Source organism: Balaenoptera acutorostrata, chromosome 5 (genome assembly GCF_949987535.1).
Source record: "Balaenoptera acutorostrata chromosome 5, mBalAcu1.1, whole genome shotgun sequence".
In the NCBI taxonomy this organism is placed as follows: domain Eukaryota; kingdom Metazoa; phylum Chordata; class Mammalia; order Artiodactyla; family Balaenopteridae; genus Balaenoptera; species Balaenoptera acutorostrata.
In genome coordinates this window covers 22,085,674-22,108,910 of record NC_080068.1, presented here as the reverse complement: position 1 = coordinate 22,108,910, position 23,237 = coordinate 22,085,674, and the positions used below count along the sequence as shown (strand labels likewise).

General features: G+C 36.2%; 1 protein-coding gene across 6 annotated transcripts in view; it reads right to left on the bottom strand.

Annotated features, from left to right (window-relative positions):
• BANK1 (B cell scaffold protein with ankyrin repeats 1) overlaps positions 1-23,237 on the bottom strand; it is a 325,865-nt gene that overhangs the window by 41,468 nt on the left and 261,160 nt on the right. For 3 of the 6 annotated variants that reach the window (XR_009008463.1, XM_057547406.1, XM_057547401.1), the window contains exons 8-10: positions 13,874-13,952; positions 10,240-10,548; positions 6,425-6,733 (exon numbers count right to left, since the gene is read on the bottom strand). Coding sequence is in view for 5 of the 6 variants with exons in the window: in XM_057547406.1 (XP_057403389.1) it covers positions 6,425-6,733; positions 10,240-10,548; positions 13,874-13,952 (697 nt within the window). In the remaining variant the exon portion in view is untranslated. The remainder of the gene's footprint in view (positions 1-6,424; positions 6,734-10,239; positions 10,549-13,873; positions 13,953-23,237) is intronic. The other 3 variants (XM_057547404.1, XM_057547405.1, XM_057547402.1) reach the window with 3 other exon arrangements.

Sequence of the window (23,237 nt, the reverse complement as noted above, 5' to 3'; positions counted from 1 at the left end):
TATAATTTTTGTGACTTTCTGTCTGAATTAAAAAAAAAAAATCCCACAAAGACTCAGAGGCAAAGAATATACAAATCAATTTTCACTGCAAAGTAAAGGAGCTGTTACAGTGGAGGATTACTGGACTGAATGTCAATATTATGACATAGTATGAGTGTGTTTCATGTTTGGTAATTGCAATCATTGTTGCTTTTGTTGTGGTCATCCATGTACAATGCTTGGTGTCAGTCTATTTATCTCTTGTAAAAATAAAATACAGTGTGTGTGTGTGTGTGTGTGTGTGTGAAAAAAAAAATAAATAAAATGAACCATGGATTCAATTTTGTATTAATAAGTCACATTTCTGGGGATAGGAGATGGTGGTGATGGTGGAAATAGAGCTTCTCTCTGACATGTTATGCTGTGTGAAAGCAGTTACAATGCTTAGCTATAAGTGAATATCCTAGAACTTTGTCCCCTTAGGTACAGGATCCCCTCTTCAAATTAGGAGTACTTAGATGGTTTAAAAGAGGAGAAATTTAGGAATTACTAGATTGATATATTCTTCTCACCATCCTCTGTAGTGTTAGTGAAGTCTCCTATTCTACCCACATTGATGTAGTTCTTGTTACTTTTATCATTTATTCGTCCTTGTATTCATTCAATTAATATTCATCAAATATTCATGGTTTCTGCTATGAATTTAGCACTGAGCTTGGCACCAAAGATGCAAAAACAGATGAGGTTTTGAAGGGCAAAAACAAATGATTGGTCTCTTCTTTTATGGATCTTATGGGTTAGAAGGAAGAAATAAATATTAACTAATGACCCAGAAATAAATACATCAAGGAAGAAAATTTGTCCAACCATGTGTACAAATGTGGTAGCCAGATTGAGCTGGGTCGGGTCCAAATCACACATCTTCCCCTTCCTTGTTTTATCATCATAGGTAAGACACTGAAACTCACTGAACATCAGTTTCCGTATCTCTATTTTAAAATTATTTATTTATTTATTTATTGCATACCTTGCTTTTTAGGAAAAGTACCTCTTTTTTTTTTTTTTTTTTTTTGGCCACGCCGTGTAGCTTGTGGGATCTTTGTTCCCCAACCAGGGCCCTCGGCAGTGAAAGCACGGAGTCCTAACCACTGGACCACCAGGGAATTCCCTCCGTATCTCTAAAATGAGCCTATTAATGCCAACTATGCAGGATTATTTCATGAATTAGAAATTATCATGAAAGTTGCCTAATAATTATTATCATAAGGAGTAGACTAAGCCAACTTGTTCCTTTAGAGGAAAGGATATCCTGACCCCAATTCCATCTGTAATAGTTTCCTTAACTTCTAACTCCCCAGAATCTAGGAAGCACACACTTCTTCTAGAATTTGAAGTTAATCAAAGTCACCGTCTGCCCAGAAACTGAGGAAAGACAAAGTAGAATTGCTTTTAATTATTATCTATTGAGTGTATATCACATACCAAGTATTGTGCTGAGTAGCTGTTAATTTTATCTCACTTAAAGATGACAACAATCCTTAAAGTAGATGTTATTTCTATTCCCAACTTACAATGAGGAATTTGCATCTCAGATATATGAAGTTATTTGCTTAGGTAATATCAGCGAATCTGAATCCTCCTTGCGAAGCAGCATTGGGAAAACCCACTTTTCCTCCTGGGCCTTTCTTTCCCATGTGTCTCCTCTACTCTCACACTTCATTTCAGACGCTTCTGGTCATCAAATGTGTGCGGATTTTCCCCCACCAAGCAGCCCTTCAACACCATTTGGATATCCTCCAATTGAATTTAATTTCATTCAATTCTGAGAATATCTACCTGGAGGTAGTGTCAGATCCCACAGACTAAGAGCTCAGTCCCACAAGCCTGCTTCCTCTCTACTTCAGATGCCAATCTCAAGTGGTAGATTCCCAGGTTACCCACGATTTCTGTCTGATTGGGTTACAAATTGGAGATTCTCACAACCCCCTCCTCAGGTTTGATTAATTTGCTAGAGCAGCTCATAGGACTCAAGGAAACACTTGTTTTAAAGAATATGATAAAGGATACAGATGAACAGCCAGATAAAGAGATGTATAGGGCAAGGTCTGGGAGTCCCCAGTACAGGTAAGTCTGTACCCATGGAGCTTGGGTGTGTCACCTTTCCTATGTGGACCTGTTTGCCAACCTGGAAGCTCCTGGAAACCCCTAATATCAGGGTCTTATTGAGGCTTCCTCACATAGGCATGATTGATCATTAACTCCATTTTTAGCCCTTCGCCCTTCTCTAGAGAATAGGGTTAGAGCTGAAAATTCCAAGCTTCTAATCACTGCTTGGACTTTCCCATACTAACCCTCCTCCAGGAGCCATCCAGGAGTCCACTCAGAGCCACCTCATTAGAACAAAAACACTCCTACCACCCAGGAAATTACAAGGGTTTCAGGATCTCTGTGTCAGGAACTGAGGGTAGAAACCTATATATATATATAGGTTCGGAATATATATATATGTGTGTGTATATATATATATATATATATATATATATATATATATATATATCTCCCATTATCTCACAAAAGCCAACATGATTTTCCTGTATCTCTCTGGTTTATTTGCCTAGTCACTTTGCTATAACTTTCTTGAGTTTCTGAAATAGTAGTTGGGATTATGCATCCTGCATTCTTTTCCATCCCCTACTCCACATCCTTCTCTTCTGGCTACTTTAACACACCCTGGATGTGCCAGCATTCTGCTACAACTTCTGTGCTCTGGCAAGAATTGGGGTAAATTAACGTTCTTCCAATTGAATGGATGGCTTTCTGGAAAATGGTGGATATTCTATTTAATAGATTTGCCTGAGCTAGGAAAGAAAAAAGGAAGCCGTGATGAAAGACATTTACCCTGTGAAATGCAAAGAACATCACAAAAGAATTGGCTGATGAGGTAATGTTTTCCTAATGTGAGAACAGAATGATCAACAATCAATAGCATAAAAGGAAGAAGCAAGCAAGTATATTCCAGTGAAAGAGAAAAGGAAGAAATAATGGAAAGGGACTTTGAAGACTTCATTTACAGTTCAGTTTTTGTTACTGATCTGAAACATGGAGAAAATAACCATACGTGCTTTTATATACTTAGGTGCAAAACAAAAACAAAAACAAGGGGCTTCCCTGGTGGTGCAGTGGTTGAGAATCTGCCTGCCAATGCAGGGGACACGGGTTCGAGCCCTGGTCTGGGAAGATTCCCACATGCCGCGGAGCAACTAAGCCCTTGAGCCACAACTACTGAGCCTGCGCATCTGGAGCCTGTGCTCCGCAGCAAGAGAGGCCGCGATAGTGAGAGGCCCGTGTACCGCGATGAAGAGTGGCCCCCGCTCGCCGCAACTAGAGAAAGCCCTCGCACAGAAACGAAGACCCAACACAGCCATAAATAAATATAAAAAATAAATAAATTAATTTTTAAAAAATTAGAAAAACAAAAACAAAATCACAGAATGTAACACTGATTCCTGTCTGCATATAACACAAATGTTGTTAGAACAAATTAGATTGTATAATTGGATGAAAGATTTCTTGTAAATGTTGAAGGGTGTTGGGCTTGGGATGAGATAAATAGCCTTTAAAAGTTCTTAGAAACTCAAGATTTCTAAGATTCTTTAAAGTTCCTTTGTGTGTGTGTGTGTGTGTGTGTGTGTGTGTGTGTGTGTGTGTGTGTATAAATGACAAATTGTACCACTGCTATGTAGGAGATTTACATAATTAACACAGAGAAAGACTTTATCATTTGGTACTCAATAAATCTTTATGTAATTAATAAATCTATGAATGAGGAGGAAAACCATCTCAATTCTCTTATTTAATGTGGGGCTTGGTTGACAGTCTAAAGCAGTCATTGTCTCTAATTCCTTCTCTAATGAAATGAGGCAATCATCTATGATGGACAGTTTGTCCTTGGAGAAATTGAATAGAAGTAGTTCTGACCATGGCACACAAGGCACAGTGGGTGGAAGGAGTTACACACTGGACTGAACACAGGGAGAACAAGTTAAATAGTGCACTCTGAGTGGTGAAATTTCCCACACTCTGATATCAGTGTGCTGGCAACCAGGTATATAAATGTAGGTTAGAGTTAGTTGGAATTTATTCTAGAAATATTGAAAAACGTAGAGAATAGATCTTTCTAAACTAACACTTTGGGGTAATTCAATGAAAAAGCTGGTTACCTCATTACCCTACAGTGCAATCCACAAGTTAGCAAGTAGAGTTTCCATTCAGATTTTTGGTGCTTCATTCTTAAACATGAAAGCATCACTAAGAATAGTCAGATATTTTATGGGGGTATCAAGCATTCCAGACGAAACAAACAAACAACAAGCAAAGATAATAGAGACAATATGAGAACTAAAGAAAAATAAAAATCACAGAAATTTAAAAACTGAAATAAAAGCAAAATGAAACAAAAGCCATGACAAAGATATTGAACTTCATTGCCTGCACCACCACTAAAGAAAGAGAAAAGAATGATATAGAACAAGAACAAACGGAAAACAAGAATGTTCTCGTGGAAAATAAGAATATGACAGTTGATAGAAGGATGACAAGATAAAGAGCAAAAAGCAGAGAAACGCAACATGGGAGTCTATATTGTGGTCCTGAGAACTCCCTAGAGATTGAGATACAGAAGATGATGTACCTCTTCAAAAATTTCCAGAATATAACTAAATTCTTTTATTGAGTTATATATCTAACTTCCCTCTTCAAAATTATTTATTGGGATTTAGTAACCTTGTCAAAGAGCTAGTACAGTTGTCCCTTGGCATCTGCAGGGAATTGGTTCCAGGACACCCCTCCCCCATACCAAAATCTGCAGATGCTCAAGTCTCTTTTCTAAAATGGTATAGTATTTGCCAATAACCTCTGCACATCCTCTCGTATACTTTAAATCACTCTAGATTACTTATAATACTTAATGCAATGTAAATGCTATAAAAATAGTTGTAAATACAATATAAATGTTATGTAAGCAGTTGCCCTGGAGGCAGATTTGCTTTGTGGTACTTTCTGGAATTTTCTTTTATTGAATATTTTCTATGTGCAGTTGGTTGAATCCTCAGATGTGGAATCCACGGATATGAAGGCCTGACTGTAATATCCTAGAGCCACTATGGTAGACAATCTGCGAAGTTCTAATTACAGCTTATTCCCTCCCTTAATAATCTAGATAATTGTTCCAGCTGACATTTTATTTTAGCTGAAACCTTTATTAATTTGTTATTGTTTCCTTTTTTATAATAGTGTCTTGAACATTATCAGCAGTAGATCACTGTTAAGTAGGTATCTAGTACATTGGTAAAAAACTTGCTAAATTTTCTTATACAAACCTCTCAACACATACCGCTTAAACAATAGAATGGTTTCTTTTGAACATGTTAAGCACAGATGAGTAACTGTGTTCTTTTTGAGTGGATTTGTGGTATATATTTGAATACTCTGTTTGGGTACCCGGTTTAGGCTATTTGAATGTATAATATATTGCCTCTCAGCTTTAGTTGTCACCCCAAAATTTGTTTGATTCCAAACATTTTGTTCAAAAATCTCTAATAAAGGGTCAAATTGTACTGTATATTTATTTGCATAGCTGTTGCCTAGAACTCCTCAAGGATGCAGACATTGTTTTATTCCACATTCTCAGTCTCTAGGATGGTACCTTAACCCCCAAAGACACTCAGTGCATGTGCCTGTGATACACTGATGAATAAAAGTCATGTCTTAGACACTAGGGACTCATGGAGTGCACCAAACCAGAGAATACAAGAGTGTTAGGAAAGAACAGCAAAGTCAGTATATCCTGCTGGGGTTACAGATATAAAAAAGCTCTAGGGATTTGCTAGTTTTTTATTTAGATTTAACTGAGATGAGAAAGGAGAATTGAAGTCTAAAATGAAGTAGAAATTCTATCATGGATGAAGTGAATCTTAATCATTGGGGTGAAGTGCAATTATCAGAGGAACTGGGGGTGCATATCTAAGATTCTAGTACTCAAAACTGTTTAGGGTTTTAAAGTTATCTTAAATGGAATGAGGGGCAAAAAGTAAAGTACCTACCTTCTCTTCTTGTGTTGCACATTATTCACAGGTGTTGAGCTTCCCTCTTACAGAATTATGGAAGAAGCATCAAACAGTATTTCTCCACACATATTATGGTTTCATGCTCTTTGGATGGTTTGTCAGAATTATCCTCCTTAATCAACAATTACAAACCAGAGCCCTACATATTGTTCTTATTTTCTTTATGCATCGTATTTTTAAATTTAAAAATGGTCCAATACAGCTTACCTATGACTCGAAAAGATGCTTTTCATCTTTGGGACTTTAGATCCCACCCAAAAAGGGGCCACCCCCCAAAAAACACACACACAAACAGTAACAGCAGCAACAAAACAAATTACCTTGCGCTATATAAGGTGTAGTTTCCTCTTTTGGAGGGATATTTGTGGGTCGTGGTGTGGGAGCAGGAGGTCTGTTCATAATGAATGACCGACTTCCCAGTTTTTTCTTTGTACTCCTCTTGGCCAGTATCGTGTCGTATTCATTGTCATCAATCTCAGCAAAAGTGTACGGGTCTTCCTCCTCTTCCTGATCTTTTTCATCTTCTTTCTGTTCTTCCTCTCCTCTGGGTTCACCTCCTGTTTCATGTCTTGCACTGGAATCACACCAACTTTGGCTTCTTTCCATTTGGCATTCCAACGTTTTCCCTGCTTATGAAACATTTAGATGGTGGTTACTCATACCTTAAGCATTATTGGTGTCCATCTGTCACTTGCTTGAACCACACCCCCAAACAATTTATATATTATCCTATAAATTCCAAAAAGAGAAAAGTGAACCATGTAATTTACTAACATATCTTCCGGCAGTTTGTAATTGTTAATTTGTCAGAAAAAGTTTGTTAAAGACCTGGATTTCTTTGAAAATATATAAATAAGCATATAAATAGTTTCCACATAGTTTATGAATGATTTAATATCAGGAAATCAAATTATAAAACTAAACCTCAAATTCCAAATGCTTTGAAAGCTTGTGTTTTTCAAGCGTAATGCTCTCAGATTTTTTTTTTTTTAATTTGAAGTCATATTACCTTTTATAGGGATTAAACTGGGTATTTTGCCTAAAATTCAATTTCTCTGAAAATGACAGAGGGGGATAGCCAAAACCACCATTGTTTGGTTTCTTACACTACGTCTCAATCTGGCTCTCTTGATTTCTATAAGCCAACTTATACCTCATTCTTTGATAAAGGACACTGAAAGTAGAGTCCATGACATAAAAGAAGGCATGGAAAATCAATGGCCTGAAGATTAATTCATATGAAAAGAACAGTCTTTCATGGTTTTTATATTCAATAAAATCTTTACATATTTTTATAGGAATGTATTAAAATATTCTAGCAGCAGTTTATTTAGAAGACAAAGATATTGTATACTGTGTCAATAAATAAGTTAAAGAGAATTTGGATGGCTCTCTCTGCCAGATCAATGAGGAATTTTTTTTAAAATGTGCCCTTTTGACAAGTGTTTTGCTTAAAGTATTATTGAGAACAATAAAAATGGAAAGGATTTCAGTTATTGACTGAAAAACCATTAATTTTCTGTGTTGTTCTGAGATTCATGCCCATGAACTAAAGGAGAACTAGTCTCCCTTCTCTTTGGTGAGAATCTGACCAAAAACTTTAGTTTACTTAATGGATATTTTAGTGGAAAATCTTAGGAGATAGGGAGAAAGACAAGCTGTTAGAGCAGAATAAAAGGATATTATTATAAGAAGATTCAGCAATTGTTTTGGGTAGGCTTATGAGGAGAGACCAGAGGAGAGTCCAAGATCATCTCTCAACAGAGTCTTAGCTTGTTTCAGTTAGTTTAACCCAAGAAGTATGAACGCCAACATGCCTGGCACTAACTTTAAAATCTCTACGACTTGCCTTTTCCCTTATGAATAAAATGGTTTTGAGATTCTGACTTCATGATTTCTGTTTCACTGACAGCATCCCAGGTGAAACCAGATAAAGTGTGTGGGAAACACTTGCACAATGTTTCATTTTTAGTGGAATGTGTCAACTATCTTACTTTTATGAACTGACTTCCTGAGCTGTTAACTCTCTTTGTTCCTCCACCCACATCCTTCCCCAACTCTTTCTAAAGTTGGGCTTGCACTAGAAATAATACATTTCACTTTTCATTCCCCAGTGTATAAGATTGTACTTTTCATGTTGGAGTTGGACCTGAGTTTTCTCAACTCAGGTTGTACATTAATGAATAACGATTAAACTATATCACTCCTATAATTCCAATTTTTGAAATAATTGGGAAAGAATGTGTAAGAAAGATAAGAATCCCAAAAGCCCTGGAAACCTGTTCATGGAACTATTTGACACATTCTAATTACGGGCCCTAGGGTCTTGGGTCTTAGTCAAAAGAACATTATAATGATTGTTGCCTTGAAAGTTTGTTATGAAGATAAAAAGACTGGATGTTCTTTATAAACTGAAAAGTGTTCTATAATGTTCTATATTATTGTTTTCTCCAATGACTATGTCCATAAATCCACCATAAGGAATTTGATGCTTAGGGCATTGATGAGGTGGCCCCGATATTAAAAGTAATGCTGCATTGAAAATGTAAAAATACAGTTTTTAAATAAAAGGAAGGGGTTTTTGTATTATTTTGCTTTTTATATTTGGTACTTCTCAGAAGATGTATTAGCCAACATTATACTTCTGGTCCTAGGTGTCTGGTGAAAATTACTCTCTGTGGAGTAATTTTAGACCTCCTAACCAACATACCATATGTGGAAATTGACATTAGAAAAAATATATTAATATTAGCTCCTTTAAGAGCTTTAACCTGATATAAGACAAGTTTGTTCTCTTAATAATTTCTTAATAATTAATTTTAATAATTATATAAAATTATCCACATCTGTAAAAGTGAGAAAAATATACTAGAATTTTGTTGTCAGTGTACTACTAAGCTACATCTCTCCCTCGCTCCCAGTATTGATAACCCTACTTCCTTGCTCTATCTCAACAGTATGTAAGAGCTTGGCACAGTAGGTGATCAATAAATGTTTGCTGAATGAGTGAATGAATCAGAGAAGTACCATTAGGCTTCCCATCCTTTCCATTAAGCAGTACTTTCCATCTCTAAATATAGTGCATAATCTTAGCCAAGTTTCACGTTAATCAACTTGAACTTTTATAGAGCTAAGGCCTTCAAGGACACAAATGCTAAATTTCATAGCTTCAAAATTCACTTTTAAAACAGTCTTTATAGACTTGATATAGCCTTTTAGGACCTGACAACTAGAGTGACAAATGGGGTTTTAATAACAGATATTTCTTTCATCCTTCTTATTAAATTTTCTTTGTAAGACCATTTTATGAATTTGGAAAGTAAACATGAAACAGTGATCAATAAAGTGGGTGGTAATTGGTGACTCTAGCAGTGAGCATGGAAGTCTGTTGAACATTCCAGGCAGATAAGCCTCACATGGAAGGTCCTCTGGATGCTCCCTGCCCCCCACTCCCCCCCCCCCCCCCCCCCATTACACACCTTACTTCCTGCATCTGGGAACAAATGCTGTCACAGACATTTAACGGTTGTTCTTCCACTTTAGCAAGACAGATTTTTTTGACTTTGGTCTCAATGCAGCGGGTGATAGACCCTTTACCACTTGCTTCCCCTGCAGCTACCAACTGAGTGAAGTGTCCAAGGTCATTTTCAAACCTGTAACACATTAGCCTTTCTCTTTTGTCAGAAAACTGAGTATTTTTTAAAAGCAAAGTTGTTGCTTACTTTTCCACATGATGCTTGAGGTTCGTTTTATGTGAAGAATTACAGACTCCTTCCAAGTTTTATTTCTTTACTTACAGAAAGTTTTGTAATGAGACTTTTTTCCTGGAAGAAAAAAGAAAGAAAAAGAGAGAGGGAGAGAGGAAGAATGGGAGCGAGGAATAGTGAAGGGGGTGGGGGGGGCTCAGAGAGAGAGAGAGAGGAAAGGAGGAAAGAAGGAAGGAAGGAAGGAAGAAAGGAAGGGAGGAAGGGAGTTAGTGGGAGGTATCTCTTACCTGATTTCTGAGGCCCTAGTTGTTAAAGAACAGGAGGAAAGCTTCTCTGGGTTTTAAAAGTTGATCTTTGTATGGCTTCGCCACTATATGCTATGTCAGTGTGTCAAAGTTTTGTAGTTGTTGTTTTAACCTTAACCTTACCTTGTAATGTGAAGTGAGGTTTTTCCAGTTGGAAGGCAGCTGTTACAGGTCGCGGTGGAGGGAGAGGTGGTCTGCTGCTCACGAGGGGCTCTCGGGAATTATTTTCTGGGTTGTCTCCAGGAATGAACGTGTACAAGTCATCATACTGGTTCTCACTCCCACTGTCGACCTCTGGTGGGCGGTGCTTGGCCTCCGCGCCTGATTCACGCTCTTTTTCTCCCTCTGCCGTTTCATTCACCTCTGCTCCTTCGGCCCTCTGCCTGTACGGCCGCCAGCTTTCATGATGGAGAGCTGGGTTCTGTATGGCTGCTTATGATGAAGAGTGTATGATTTCATGTAAACACACCGTCTGGAGGCATTTCATATTTTCTAACTTTGTACAGAAGTGGTGGTAATGTTAATTAAACTTTTATGATCTGATACAGGGGAAAGCTGACAAATGCGTAATTTGGGTGAATAGTCATTCTTGGACTTTTATAATATTTACCAAAGAAAGCGCCATTATATCTTGCTACCTCAGTTTTTGACCCTCTCATACACATAATGATATATAATATTCTGATACTACATGTATATAAAAATATTCTTATTCTCTAGGTTATTATTTAAGCAGATTCAATATATGACTGCATTACCATATTTTTATTAGAAAACAATATAACTAACCTAATACGTAATAAGTAAGTGATGGAAAAGGTAAAGGCAAGGAACAAAAATCTTAACTTGCCTGTAAATAATGCAATAAAGTGAATCTGTGATTTTTATTTAGTTATTATTTTAACATATTTATCACCAGATGACATCTTAATTCTTGAAAATATTACTTGAGAAAAGTGTTAATATTTTTTGATGGGGAAGGCATCCAAATCACCAGTAGTAAGTAAATATTTCTAAGGCTCAGCTCTCTCACCAAAAAATCTTTTCTATCCTGAAACTTAACCAAATGATTCAGTCAAATTTCCTCCATTCTAAGAATCATGATTCCATTATTTGTGTTTATACTGTACACAGTAAAATGCTCTCTAACCACTCAGGAAGAAAATAGAAAAAATATATTATAATGCAACAACTTTAAATCTTAAAACTTTTTTCTTTATATTTTCTGTATAGAAATTCTGCTCTAAATAAAGTAATCATACAAATTTAAAATGAACTTTGGAATCTCTGTACTGGAGGGAAAATGTGAATTACTGTCATGAGTGCAATAGAAAAGCAAATAATTGTTGTTTTAAAGTGTCGCTAAACTAAAATATAGCTAAAGAAGGCAAATGGCAGAGTACAAAGAGGAATCTTTTTTTAATTGAAGAGTTACACTGTAGACATTTTTCAGCAATGAGGGAAAAGTTAGTCACGTGGGAAAATCATGCCCATGACAGTACTACATATTTCTACATGAATTTTATTTTTAATTTCTCTCTTTCTTTCATGTGAGAAAGAAGAAACATCTAGCTGCCGGTATTAGAACTGCAAACCAAGATTCTTTAATTACCAGCCTGGGTAGAGCAGGTGGACTTTCATTCTTGCACAGATCTCTGCCCAGACCTCATTCAGCTTTCTGGCTGTAACCCCAAACACAGCCTGAAACACAGTAGTCTCTAGAAATGTTGATGGAGTAAATGATGGAGTGGCTGAAAAGAAATCATTGCTGATGCTTGCAAAGGGGCTTCGCTATTTCAGTCTGGGAAAATCGATCATCAGCTTAGAATTACATTCATGCTACAGGAAATTACTTGTAGCCACTCTTAATGTTTATGTATTCGGTGTTTATATTTTACATAAACACTGTCTAAGCGAGCAACAGAGTCTCCTTGGTCCTTGTCAAATATGCCCAAACCTGGAAGACAGCCCTGGAGAGTCAGATGTGGTTGGTCAGTGAGTTTTAGCAAGCTTCATAGCAATGGTGACACCAATGGAAATCTGTTGACTTAGGGTGTTCTATGCTTCACCCTCACTCCAACGAAAGAGTCAGAGGCCTGAGTCCAGTCGCACAGAGTTTCATATATGAGACAGTTCCAGGTCCAAACTGTCTGTAGAAATGAGGTTGTGCTGTACCAATAACTGAAATAATGGCTTCTTATTATAGGTAGTACTTCAGAGGATTAAATGGCATGATAAATATATGGTCATTATCAATGATGGCCTTTATCATCACTTTCATTATCATTAAAAAGTATAACAAATCATTAAGTCATTAAAAAGATAATAAAATGTATACCTTTAAAACAGTGCATCAATTTATTACATTAATATTTAGCCTAATTTTGTGCTCTGCAACAGTGTTTGAAGAGTTTACCGATTTTGCCAAAGTATGCTAGTTAAGGCATTGTGTTTAATGTTATGCGCCTGGCGGTCAATAACGTTTAGTGGAGCATCAACTGCGAACTGTTCAAAGTGCAGATGACCTGAGGCAAGAGCCTGCTTGATGTGTGAGATGTCACTGTGGCTGTGAACAAGCGAGAGAGCGGTCAGAGATGGGGCCGTCAAGATTATCTAGGGCCTTATAGGTGATGATAAGGATTACAAAGACCATGGGAAGGTATTGGAGAATTTGGAGCCGGAGAGTGATTAGTTCCTTTTTGAAGCATAGACTATTAGGGGCAAATTGGGAGGAAGCTATTGCAGGCTTTCTTAACAGCAAATGACTGGCATTTCGGACAAGATAATCCTGTGTTTCGTGGGGGCACATCCTGTGCCTTGCAGGATACTTAGCAGTATTTCTAGCAAAACTCCCTTCTCAAAATCATGACAAAAAAAAAATCTCTCCATTCATTGACAAATATCCTCTGTTGGGGTTAGAAAATAGTGCTTCATTGAGAGCCACTGTGCTACTGCAATAATCCAGGGGAGAGCAGATGACAGCACGGACGAGGATAAGTAACAATGAAAGGGTGAGGAGAGTCTGGCTGTTTTGCGAAGGCACAGTCCACAGTATTATCTGACAAATTGGATATGGGGTAGGACAGAAAGTACAAAAGGGTGACTGAAGTTTTTGGACTGAATTGAACAAGGAAGGAGTCTTCATTTACTGAGATGGGGAGGACAGCGGGTAGAGCAGATTTGGGAGTGGTGGGAATTAGGGTTTTCAGATTTGGAAATGTTGGGTGGGAGATGCCTGTCAGACTTGCTGGTGAAGATGGTGAGCAAGCTGCTGTATACCAGTGGAAACAGGCATGATAGGCAGCGTTATGTACATGGAGGAAGGCTCTCAATTAGTTTTCTAGAATATAGAATTACATTCTATTACAGCCAGCAGGGAGCATAGAGAGTCCTAATACAAACTTCTCATTTCCTAGCTGAGAAAACCAAGGTCTGAAAAGCATGTGACTTTGTTTAAAAAAAAACTGAAAAAATATAGTTGTCAAATAGAATATTTATATCAACCTGACTTGTGTATTCTCTTTGGGTGGGAAAAACTGCTGGTTTGATGATTAAACACTGAACTTATTAGAAATATTTAAATTAGCAAGATAATGTAGTAATATCTCTACCAGATGATACACTAAAAGTCATTCAGTTAATTAAATGTCTTTCCATGCTCTCCATGCTTTTCTATGCTCTCTTCAGTTTTACTTTATCAGTCACGCATACCTTAATACAAATGTTGCTTATGTACATAACATATTGGAACACTTACTAGGAGAACATGTAGAAAATGAGGTAATATCCTCTTCATAGTCATTTTCTTCCTCATTATTTCTGCTAACTTCTTGGATCTGAGGACAAAAAGGAATGTAATTTTCAATAATATGTATTAATTTTAATAAATCTACGTTTTCACACATACCAAATTGACAGCTAATACCTTACATATCTTAGCTATTATATTTGGGCCATCTATAATTTTTTCAATGGCACGGTATTAAAAGTGTAACTGGAACAATATAACATTTACAATAAAGAGCTTTTTATTTATTTATTTTTTTTTAAAGGATTTTCTTATTTATTTATTTATTTTTATTTATTTTTTGGCTGTGTTGGGTCTTCGGTTCGTGCGAGGGCTTTCTCCAGTTGCGGCAAGCGGGGGCCACTCTTCATCGCGGTGCGGGGACCGCTCTTCATCGCGGTGCGCGGGCCTTTCTCTATCGCGGCCCCTCCCGTCGCGGGGCACAGGCTCCAGACGCGCAGGCTCAGCAATTGTGGCTCACGGGCCCAGCTGCTCCGCGGCATGTGGGATCTTCCCAGACCAGGGCTCGAACCCGTGTCCCCTGCATTAGCAGGCAGATTCTCAACCACTGCGCCACCAGGGAAGCCCAATAAAGAGCTTTTTAAATGGAACTTTTTTGAAATTACTTTAAGATTCACAGCAATAATTATGAAATTTTTACAATAAATAACTCCTGAATAAAAATGAAGGCAACTATTTCTTTTAAAAACCATGAGCTTTGCTTCCTTTGAACATTTCTGGTATCTTTTCCCAGTTCAAAAGATATTCTTAATTACATCAAGGATTATAACACAGTATAAGACAGTGAAATTTTAAAGTGGTTTATTTTCCATCTTTAAAAAGAAAAAGGAAACTGAGTAAGGGAATTTATGTTTGTCTTTCGGAAATCAGTTCCACTACACTTAGAAGGGAGAATTACTGAGAAAGCATAGAAACCCGCTTTTTTTCCTCTGGAATTGCTAGTGTTTGCTTATAATCTCTGAAGGAGGCATGGGGTCTAAAGTAGTGGAACATATTGGTGTTTGTTGAGAAAGCTAAGTAACTCCAGTGACAGCTCTATTTGTACAAAAGCATGCAGAGAAAGAGACGGAGCTTGGTTGCATTAACATAGGTCACATTTCGTTACCATGAACTCCAAGTGATTATTCAAATGATTTATGCTTTTGTTCTTAATAAAATTGAAATGATTAGTCCATTGGCTCTACGTTTGGAATGTCCCTTTAAATTACTTTTCTGTACACCAGGAACTAACACGACATTGTAAATCAACTATACTTCAATTAAAAAAAAGAAAATGAGCTTCTGCATCAGGCTCACTATAAAAATATTAAAGAGATTTTTATTTTCAAGATTCCAGTGGAAATCAAAGAATATATATATAATCTATATAACAGAATATATATATTCTTTTTCATATTATTTTCTATTTAAATTATATTTTCCCCTTTGTGGACTCAATTAAATGCTAATGTAAAAAATCATGTAACTTTACTAGGGAGATTGATATTTGGTTGATATTTGTATGCTTGATATTGATGGTTGGTATTTGTATGCTTGGTATTTGTATGCTTTGGTATTAAAAGCATTGTTGATATGGTCATTTTTTGTTTTCAGTTAGCCTGACCTCTATATTTCACAAGGTAGATCAAGAATACATTAAAAAAAATCCATAATACTCTTAAAATCACATCAAGGAAGTTTTTACTAGTTGAATAACAGGAATGCTTTACAAAGATTTCAGGAATTATGTGAAAATTTCCTCTATACTATTCACAAGCCTAGACACTATGAGTTCAAAATCAGTCTCTTAATAAAGAGTCTGTGGGCAAGTATGTAGGGGTGTGTGTGTGTCACATACTGAGGTTGAAACATAATGGAATCATTTTTATGTTATAACTTAAGCTTTATGACATTTGTGCAAACAAACACACAAGCCTAAAAATGTCTTGAAGGAAATGGCTTCCAAATTTAAAAAATAGCCAAATTTGATTTGGGCACTTTCATAAATATTATGTAAAACTGATATTTTGTATAATCAGGCTATATAGAAAGTAATTGTTTTCTCAGGAATGAAAGGATCTTTCGACATATTTACACTAAAAAACAATTGTGTCTTACTAGAATTCCTTACACTTACAATCATATTTATTTTGGAAAAATGTGTTATATCTAATGATATATTAATAACTGGTGAAATCAACGATGGCTTAAAAGTATGAATGCACTCTGACATCTAATCACTTTAATACTTTGTTGTGTGGTACAGTGGACAGAGAATGGATTTTGAAGTCAGTCTAAGAACAAATCATAGTTCTATTATTTATTAGCTGCTGACATTGGGCACTTTACTCTAAATTTCAATATTCTATCCTGCAAAATATGGATAGTAATATCTATACTATCAATTTGCTGGGAAGGTTAAATTAGAAAATGTAAGCAAAACACATTATTACATCTACCACATAGTGAGTGCTCAATAAATGTAATCTGCATATGTTAGATTTTCCTTTCGTCATTCACACTTAAGCAAACACGGTGACCACACTGATTTGATGCGGGAATCATCAATAATGAGCCAATAATATTTAACTTAATTCTTCTGAACTGTGTGCCTGTGGACGTTCTGCTGTGACAGAAAAAGAACTGGAATATATACTTTCTGATCGAAGTGTGGCAGTATGATTTTATTATTAAAAACATCTCTATAATTTACAAGCTAATAGAGATGATAAGAATCAGAGGAAGAAATATTTAATTCTTTAATAAGTTTCTTTATCTGCGGCTAGAGTCTGACTTTATTCATTAATTTATCAAATATTTATGCAGGCCTACGATGTGCTAAATACTCTATTAGTAATTAAGGTAAATAGTTAAAAGTTTAAAAGATACACAATTCGCACTCTCCAAAAATATCCCATTTTTATTGGGAGGGGAAATAAATCATAAAATGATTAGAATACAATATTTTATTTATTTCATTACCATAAACTCAGTCCTTACAGGTGAAATGTAAAATTAAGAAATAACCCAGATAATCAGGGAAAAGTTTTATTCATTTGCTTTTTGGGTGAGGAGATTGGATTAAAAAATTATCTTGACACTTGCCATGATTGCCACTTCTCTAAATGAAAAAAATCCAGCTTAAACAATAAAATCTATTAGCTGAACATGCTCAGAGTAATATTCTAGGCCGTAGATAGTCCTTGTAGCACACAATGTTTGATAAACTTTAAATCATTCCTTATCAAAGATAAAAGAACTTCTTGTCGACTGAGGTATATAAAGCTCCACATGGCTTTGGCATCTAGTACAGTACAAATTAATCATAATATTCTGATTTTAAGGGAGTGAATAAAAACAATCTTCACATGGAAGTTGGTTTCTAAATGTTTTTATGAGCTTCTGAAGATATTGTAATTAGCCCAACTTTTGTCCAGCTTTCCACAGTGTTGATTATAAATGATTTTACCAGCTTTAAAGCACATGACAGTCTGTTCAGAGCCATATATATATGTCTCTGAAGAGTAACAAATTGACCTTGTAATATTTTATTCATTACCCAAAATGAATGCACTAGGCTTCAGAATCTGCAATAACATTCCAATTGAAATAGTAAAGATTTTTCCTAGTAAATGTTAAGAATGAACAAAGTTATACAAAAGCTGTGCATGACAGCAAACATACAAGTCTCAAAAAAATTTTCAAGGTCATATTGTAAAATTATATCTTAGATTTCATGACATCTTTTAAGAGAATTTGTTTTTCCTTAGGCCATCCAGGAATATGGCCTAGAAGCAGACTTATATAATTCCTCATGAAAGTTTCTGTTTATATTATGGGAAATGGAATCCTGAATGTAAAAACTAAATAGGAACTCTGTCTGTGATTGAAAGAGGAATGAGGAAGAACCAAATAGTTGTGGAGCAGTTAAACTCAGATGGGGAAAAAGTGGACATTTTCCTTAGCATGGACCAAAATTTTGTTAGAATAACCCGAGGATATATGCTCTATTTTTTAAGACAGAATCTGAATATAAAAAATTAAGTGATGAAAAGATAATTTGACCAGGTGTACAAAGGTTAGAAGTCTCATTCTACACAATGAGAAATTCAATTTTTTAATTGTAACCAACAAAACAATCTGGTGCAGTGAAAAGAAGAGGTGCCAAGGGGACAGGTGATGGTTTCATCTGAAAGTTAGTAAAAAAGGGAGAAAAAACCAGCAGGAATATTGAAACCTATTTCCTCAAACTTAGGAAAACAAATCTGAAAAAATTTCGCTTTCAAAAAGATTCTTGAGGGTTGGCTTCTGTAGCTGGCACATCTCTTGTTCTGACCTCGACTCATTCAGTGTGTTCACCCAGCTCTTCTCTCAACCTGAGGCCACCCTCAAGCCAATCTCCCTGAGTGGTGACACACAGGGCTCCAGTCCTGGTGCTGACAGCTTCTGGTCTTAGTCTCTGTCCATCAGCTCTAACTAGAGTTGTGAACTTCAAGCTTGGGCACCTGACCCTTTTAACTACACTCTAGTCCTATTTTGATAATGTTTGTTTTTAATCCATCACAGTTGTGGTTGCACTTCTGCGGCACTAACACCTTTATTGGGCCATATGCTTGGTTTAAATTCAGCCATCTTTCACTAAAATGTGAATGATAAAATTAAAATCCATTTCTCTGTTAAGGTTGTAGTTGTAAAAGTAAAAAAACAGTTATCTTCATTTAAAATTATGGAATCCAAAATCCGAAAGGAATCTGTGGATGTCTAGTTTATTTTCTTGTTCATACACTGATATAATGCTAAAAGCATGTGCCACAATAAAAATGTAATAATTTAGATAGTTCTCCAAGCAAGTTAGTTTTAAAATGTAGCATCAAGCATCTTTTCTGACCACAACGTTATGAGATTAGAAATCAATTACAGGAGGGACTTCCCTGGTGGTCCAGTGGTAGAGAATCCACCTTACAGTGCGGGAACGCAGGTTCGACCCCTGGTCAGGGAGCTAAGATCTCACATGCCACAGGGCAACTAAGCCCGTCCGCCACAACTACTGAGCTCTCACACCTCAATGAGAGAGCCCACATGTCGCCACTACAGAGCCCATGTGCTCTGAAGCCCATGCGCCACAACTACAGAACCCATGTGCCCTGGAGCCTGCATGCCACAACTAGAGAAAAGCCCGTGTGCGCCACAACTAAAGAGAAGCCCGAGCACCACTACAAAAAGACTGCATGCTGCAACGAAAGATCTCACATGCCTCAGCGAAGATGCTGCATGCCACAACTAAGACCCAACGCAGCCAAAAAATAAATAAAGAAAATACATAAATATTTAAAAAAAGAAATCAATTACAGGAAAAAAACTATAAAAAACACAAACTCATGGAGGCTAAACAATATGTTACTAAATAACCAATGGATCACTGAAGAAATCAAAGAGGAAATAAAAAATACCTAGAAACAAATGACAACGAAAACACAATGACCTAAAACCTATGGGATGCAACAAAGGCAGTTCTAAAAGGGAAGTTTATAGCAATACAATCTTACCTCAAGAAACAAGAAAAATCTCAATAAACAACCTAAACTTATACCTAAAGCACCTAGAGAAAGAAGAACAAACAAAACCCAGTTAGTAGAAGGAAAGAAATCACAAAGATCAGAGCATAACTAAAAGAAATAGAAACGAAGAAAACAATAGCAAAGGTCAATAAAACTAAAAGCTGGTTCTTTGAGAAGATAAACAAAATTGATAAACCTTGAGCTAGACTCATCAAGAAAAGAGGGAGAAGACTCAAATCAATAAAATTAGAAATGAAAAAGAAGTTACAACTGACACTGCAGAAATACAAAGGATCATGAGAGATTACTACAAGCAACTATATGCCAATAAAATGGACAACCTGGAAGAAATGGACAAATGCTTAGAAAGGTACAATCTTCCAAGACTGAACCAGGAAGAAATAGAAAATATGAACAGACCAGTTACAAGCACTGAAATTGAAACTGTGATTAAAAATCTTCCAACAAACAAAAGCCCAGGACCAGATGGCTTCACAGGCAAATTCTATCAAACATTTAGAGAAGAGCTAACACCTATCTTTCTCAGACTCTTAAAAAAATTGCACAGGAAGAAACACTCCCAAGCTCACTCTATGAGGCTGCCATCACCCTGAAACCAAAACCAGACAGAGGTATCACAAAAAAAGAAAATTACAGACCAAGATCACTGATGAACATAGACACAAAAATCCTCAACAAAATACTAGCAAACAGAATCCAACAACACATTAAAAGGATCATACACCATGATCAAGTGGGATTTATCGCAGGGATGCAAGGATTCTTTAATATATGCAAGTTAATCAATGTGATACACCATATTAACAAATTGAAGAAGAAAAACCATATGATCATCTCAATAAATGCAGAAAAAGCTTTTGACAAAATTCAACACCAATTTATGATAAAAACTCTCGAGATAGTGGGCATAGAGGGAACACACCTCAACATAATAAAGGCCATATATGACAAACCCACAGCAAACATCATTCTCAATGGTGAAAAACTGAAAGCATTTCCTCTAAGATCAGGAATAAGACAAGGATGTCCACTCTCACCACTACTTTTCAACATAGTTTAGGAACTCCTAGCCATGACAATCAGAGAAGAAAAAGAAATAAAAGGAATCCAAATTCGAAGAGAAGAAGTAAAACTGTCACTGTTTGCAGATGACATGATACTATACTTAGAGAATCCTATAGATGCCACCAGAAAACTACTAGAGCTAATGAGTGAATCTGGTAAAGTTGCAGGATACAAAATTAATGCACAGAAATCTCTTGCATTCCTATACACTAACAACGAAAGATCAGAAAGAGAAATTAAGGAAACAATCCCATTCACCATTGCAACAAAAAGAGTAAAATACCTAGTAATAAACCTACCTAAGGAGGCAAAAGACCTGTACTCAGAAAACTATAAGATACTGATGAAAGAAATCAAAGATGACACAAACGGATGGAGAGATATACCATGTTCTTGGATTGGAGGAATCAATATTGTGAAAATGACTATAGTACCCAAAGCAATCTACAGATTTAACACAATCCCTATCAAATTACCAATGGCATTTTTCACAGAATTAGAACAAAACATTTTACAATTTGTATGGAAGCACAAAAGACCCTGAATAGCCAAAGGAATCTTGAGAAAGAAACACAGAGCTGGAGGAATCAGGTTCCCTGACTTCAGACTATACTACAAAGCTACAGTAATCAAAACAGTATGGTACTGGCACAAAAACAGAAATATAGATCAATGGAACAGGACAGAAAGCCCAGAGATAAGCCCACGCACCTACGGTCACCTCATCTATGACAAAGGAGGCAAGAATATACAATGGAGAAAAGACAGTCTGTTCAATAAGTGGTGCTGGGAAAACTGGACAGCTCCAAGTAAAAGAATGAAATTAGAACACTCCCTAACACCATAAACAAAAATAAACTCAAAATGGATTAAAGACCTAAATATAAGGCCGGACACTATATAAAACTCTTAGAGGAAACATAGGCAGGACACTCTTTGACATAATTCGCAGCAATATCTTTTTTGATCCACCTCCTAGAGCAATGGAAATAAAAACAAAAATAAACAAATGGGATCTAATTAAATTTAAAAGCTTTTGCACAGCAAAGGAAACCATAAGCAAAATGAAAAGACAACCCTCAGAATGGGAGAAAATATTTGCAAACAAAGCAACCAACAAGGGATTAATCTCCAAAATACAAAAACAGCTCATGCAGTTCAATATCAAAAAAACAAATAACCCAATCAAAAATGGGCAGAAGATCTAAATAGATACTTCTCCAAAGAAGACATACAGATGGCCAAAAAGCCCATGAAAAGATGCTCAACATCAAAAATTATTAGAGAAATTCAAATCAAAAGTACAATGAAGTATCACCTCACACTGGTCAGAATGGCCATCATCAAAAAATCTACAAACAATAAATGCTGGAGAGGGTGTGGAGAAAAGGGAACCTTCCTGCACTCTTGGTGGGAATGTAAATTGGTACAACCACTATGGAGAACAGTATGGACGTTCCTTAAAAAACTAAAAATAGAACTACCATACGACCCAGTAATCCCATTCCTTGGCATATACCCTGAGAAAACTATGTTTTAATGGGATACATGCACCCCAATATTCATTGCAGCACTATTTACAATAGCCAGGACATGGAAGCAACCTAAATGTCCATCAATGGAGGAATGGATAAAGAAGATGTGGTACATATATACAATAGAATATTACTCAGCCATAAAAAAGAATGAAATAATGCCATTTGCGGCAACATGGATGGACCTAGAGCAGATTGTCATACTGAGTGAAGTAAGTCAGACACAGAGAGATAAATATCATATGACATGACTTATACGTGGAATCTAAAAAAAAGGGTACAAATGAACTTATTTGCAAAACAGAAGTAGAGTCACGGATGTAGAAAACAAACTTATGGTTACCAGGGGATAAGAAGGGGAGGGATATACTGGGAGACTGGGATTGACATATATACACTACTATATATAAAATAGATAACTAGTAAGAACCTGCTGTATAGCACAGGGAACTCTACTCAATACTCTAATGGCCTATATGGGAAAAGGATCTTAAAAAAAAAGAGTGGATATATGTATGCGTATAACTGGTTCACTTTGCTGTACACCTGAAACTAACACAACATTGTAAATCAACTATACTCCAATAACAATTAAAAATAAAATAGATTAAAAAAGAAAAATAATTCTGGAACAGTGGGTATGAGGGAAAGGGGAGTATTTTAATAGTCAAAGTGAAGGGTAATGAAAACCAGTGAAAGAAAATATTTAATGGAGAAAGCTGATTTAATAAATATCGAGGATATTTAAGAAATATCGATGCTTTTTTTTTTTTTTTTTACAGCTTCAATAACATAGGATGGAGGAAAGGGTTCAAATATGACCATGTAAGTTTTTGTTCAACTCAATGATATCTGGTAACCAGATCTAATGCCTACAGTGCTCTTTTTCAGGACACTCCTCCAAAAAACTCTTGCCATGTAAGGTTGAGTACACTCATTAAAAACACCTTTTCTATGCAATTTAAGATGAGACTTTGGGGTCAAGATATAATATCAACATCTTGAATATCCTTTGCATTGCTTCATGTAACACTTGAAAGTATATTTGGGCACATGGCTATTAAATGGTGAGTCTTCCAACATCTTTATGAAGTTAAGAAGTTTACCAACTTCAGAAAACAGAAGTAGTTAATTGTATGATGTCCAAATAAACTA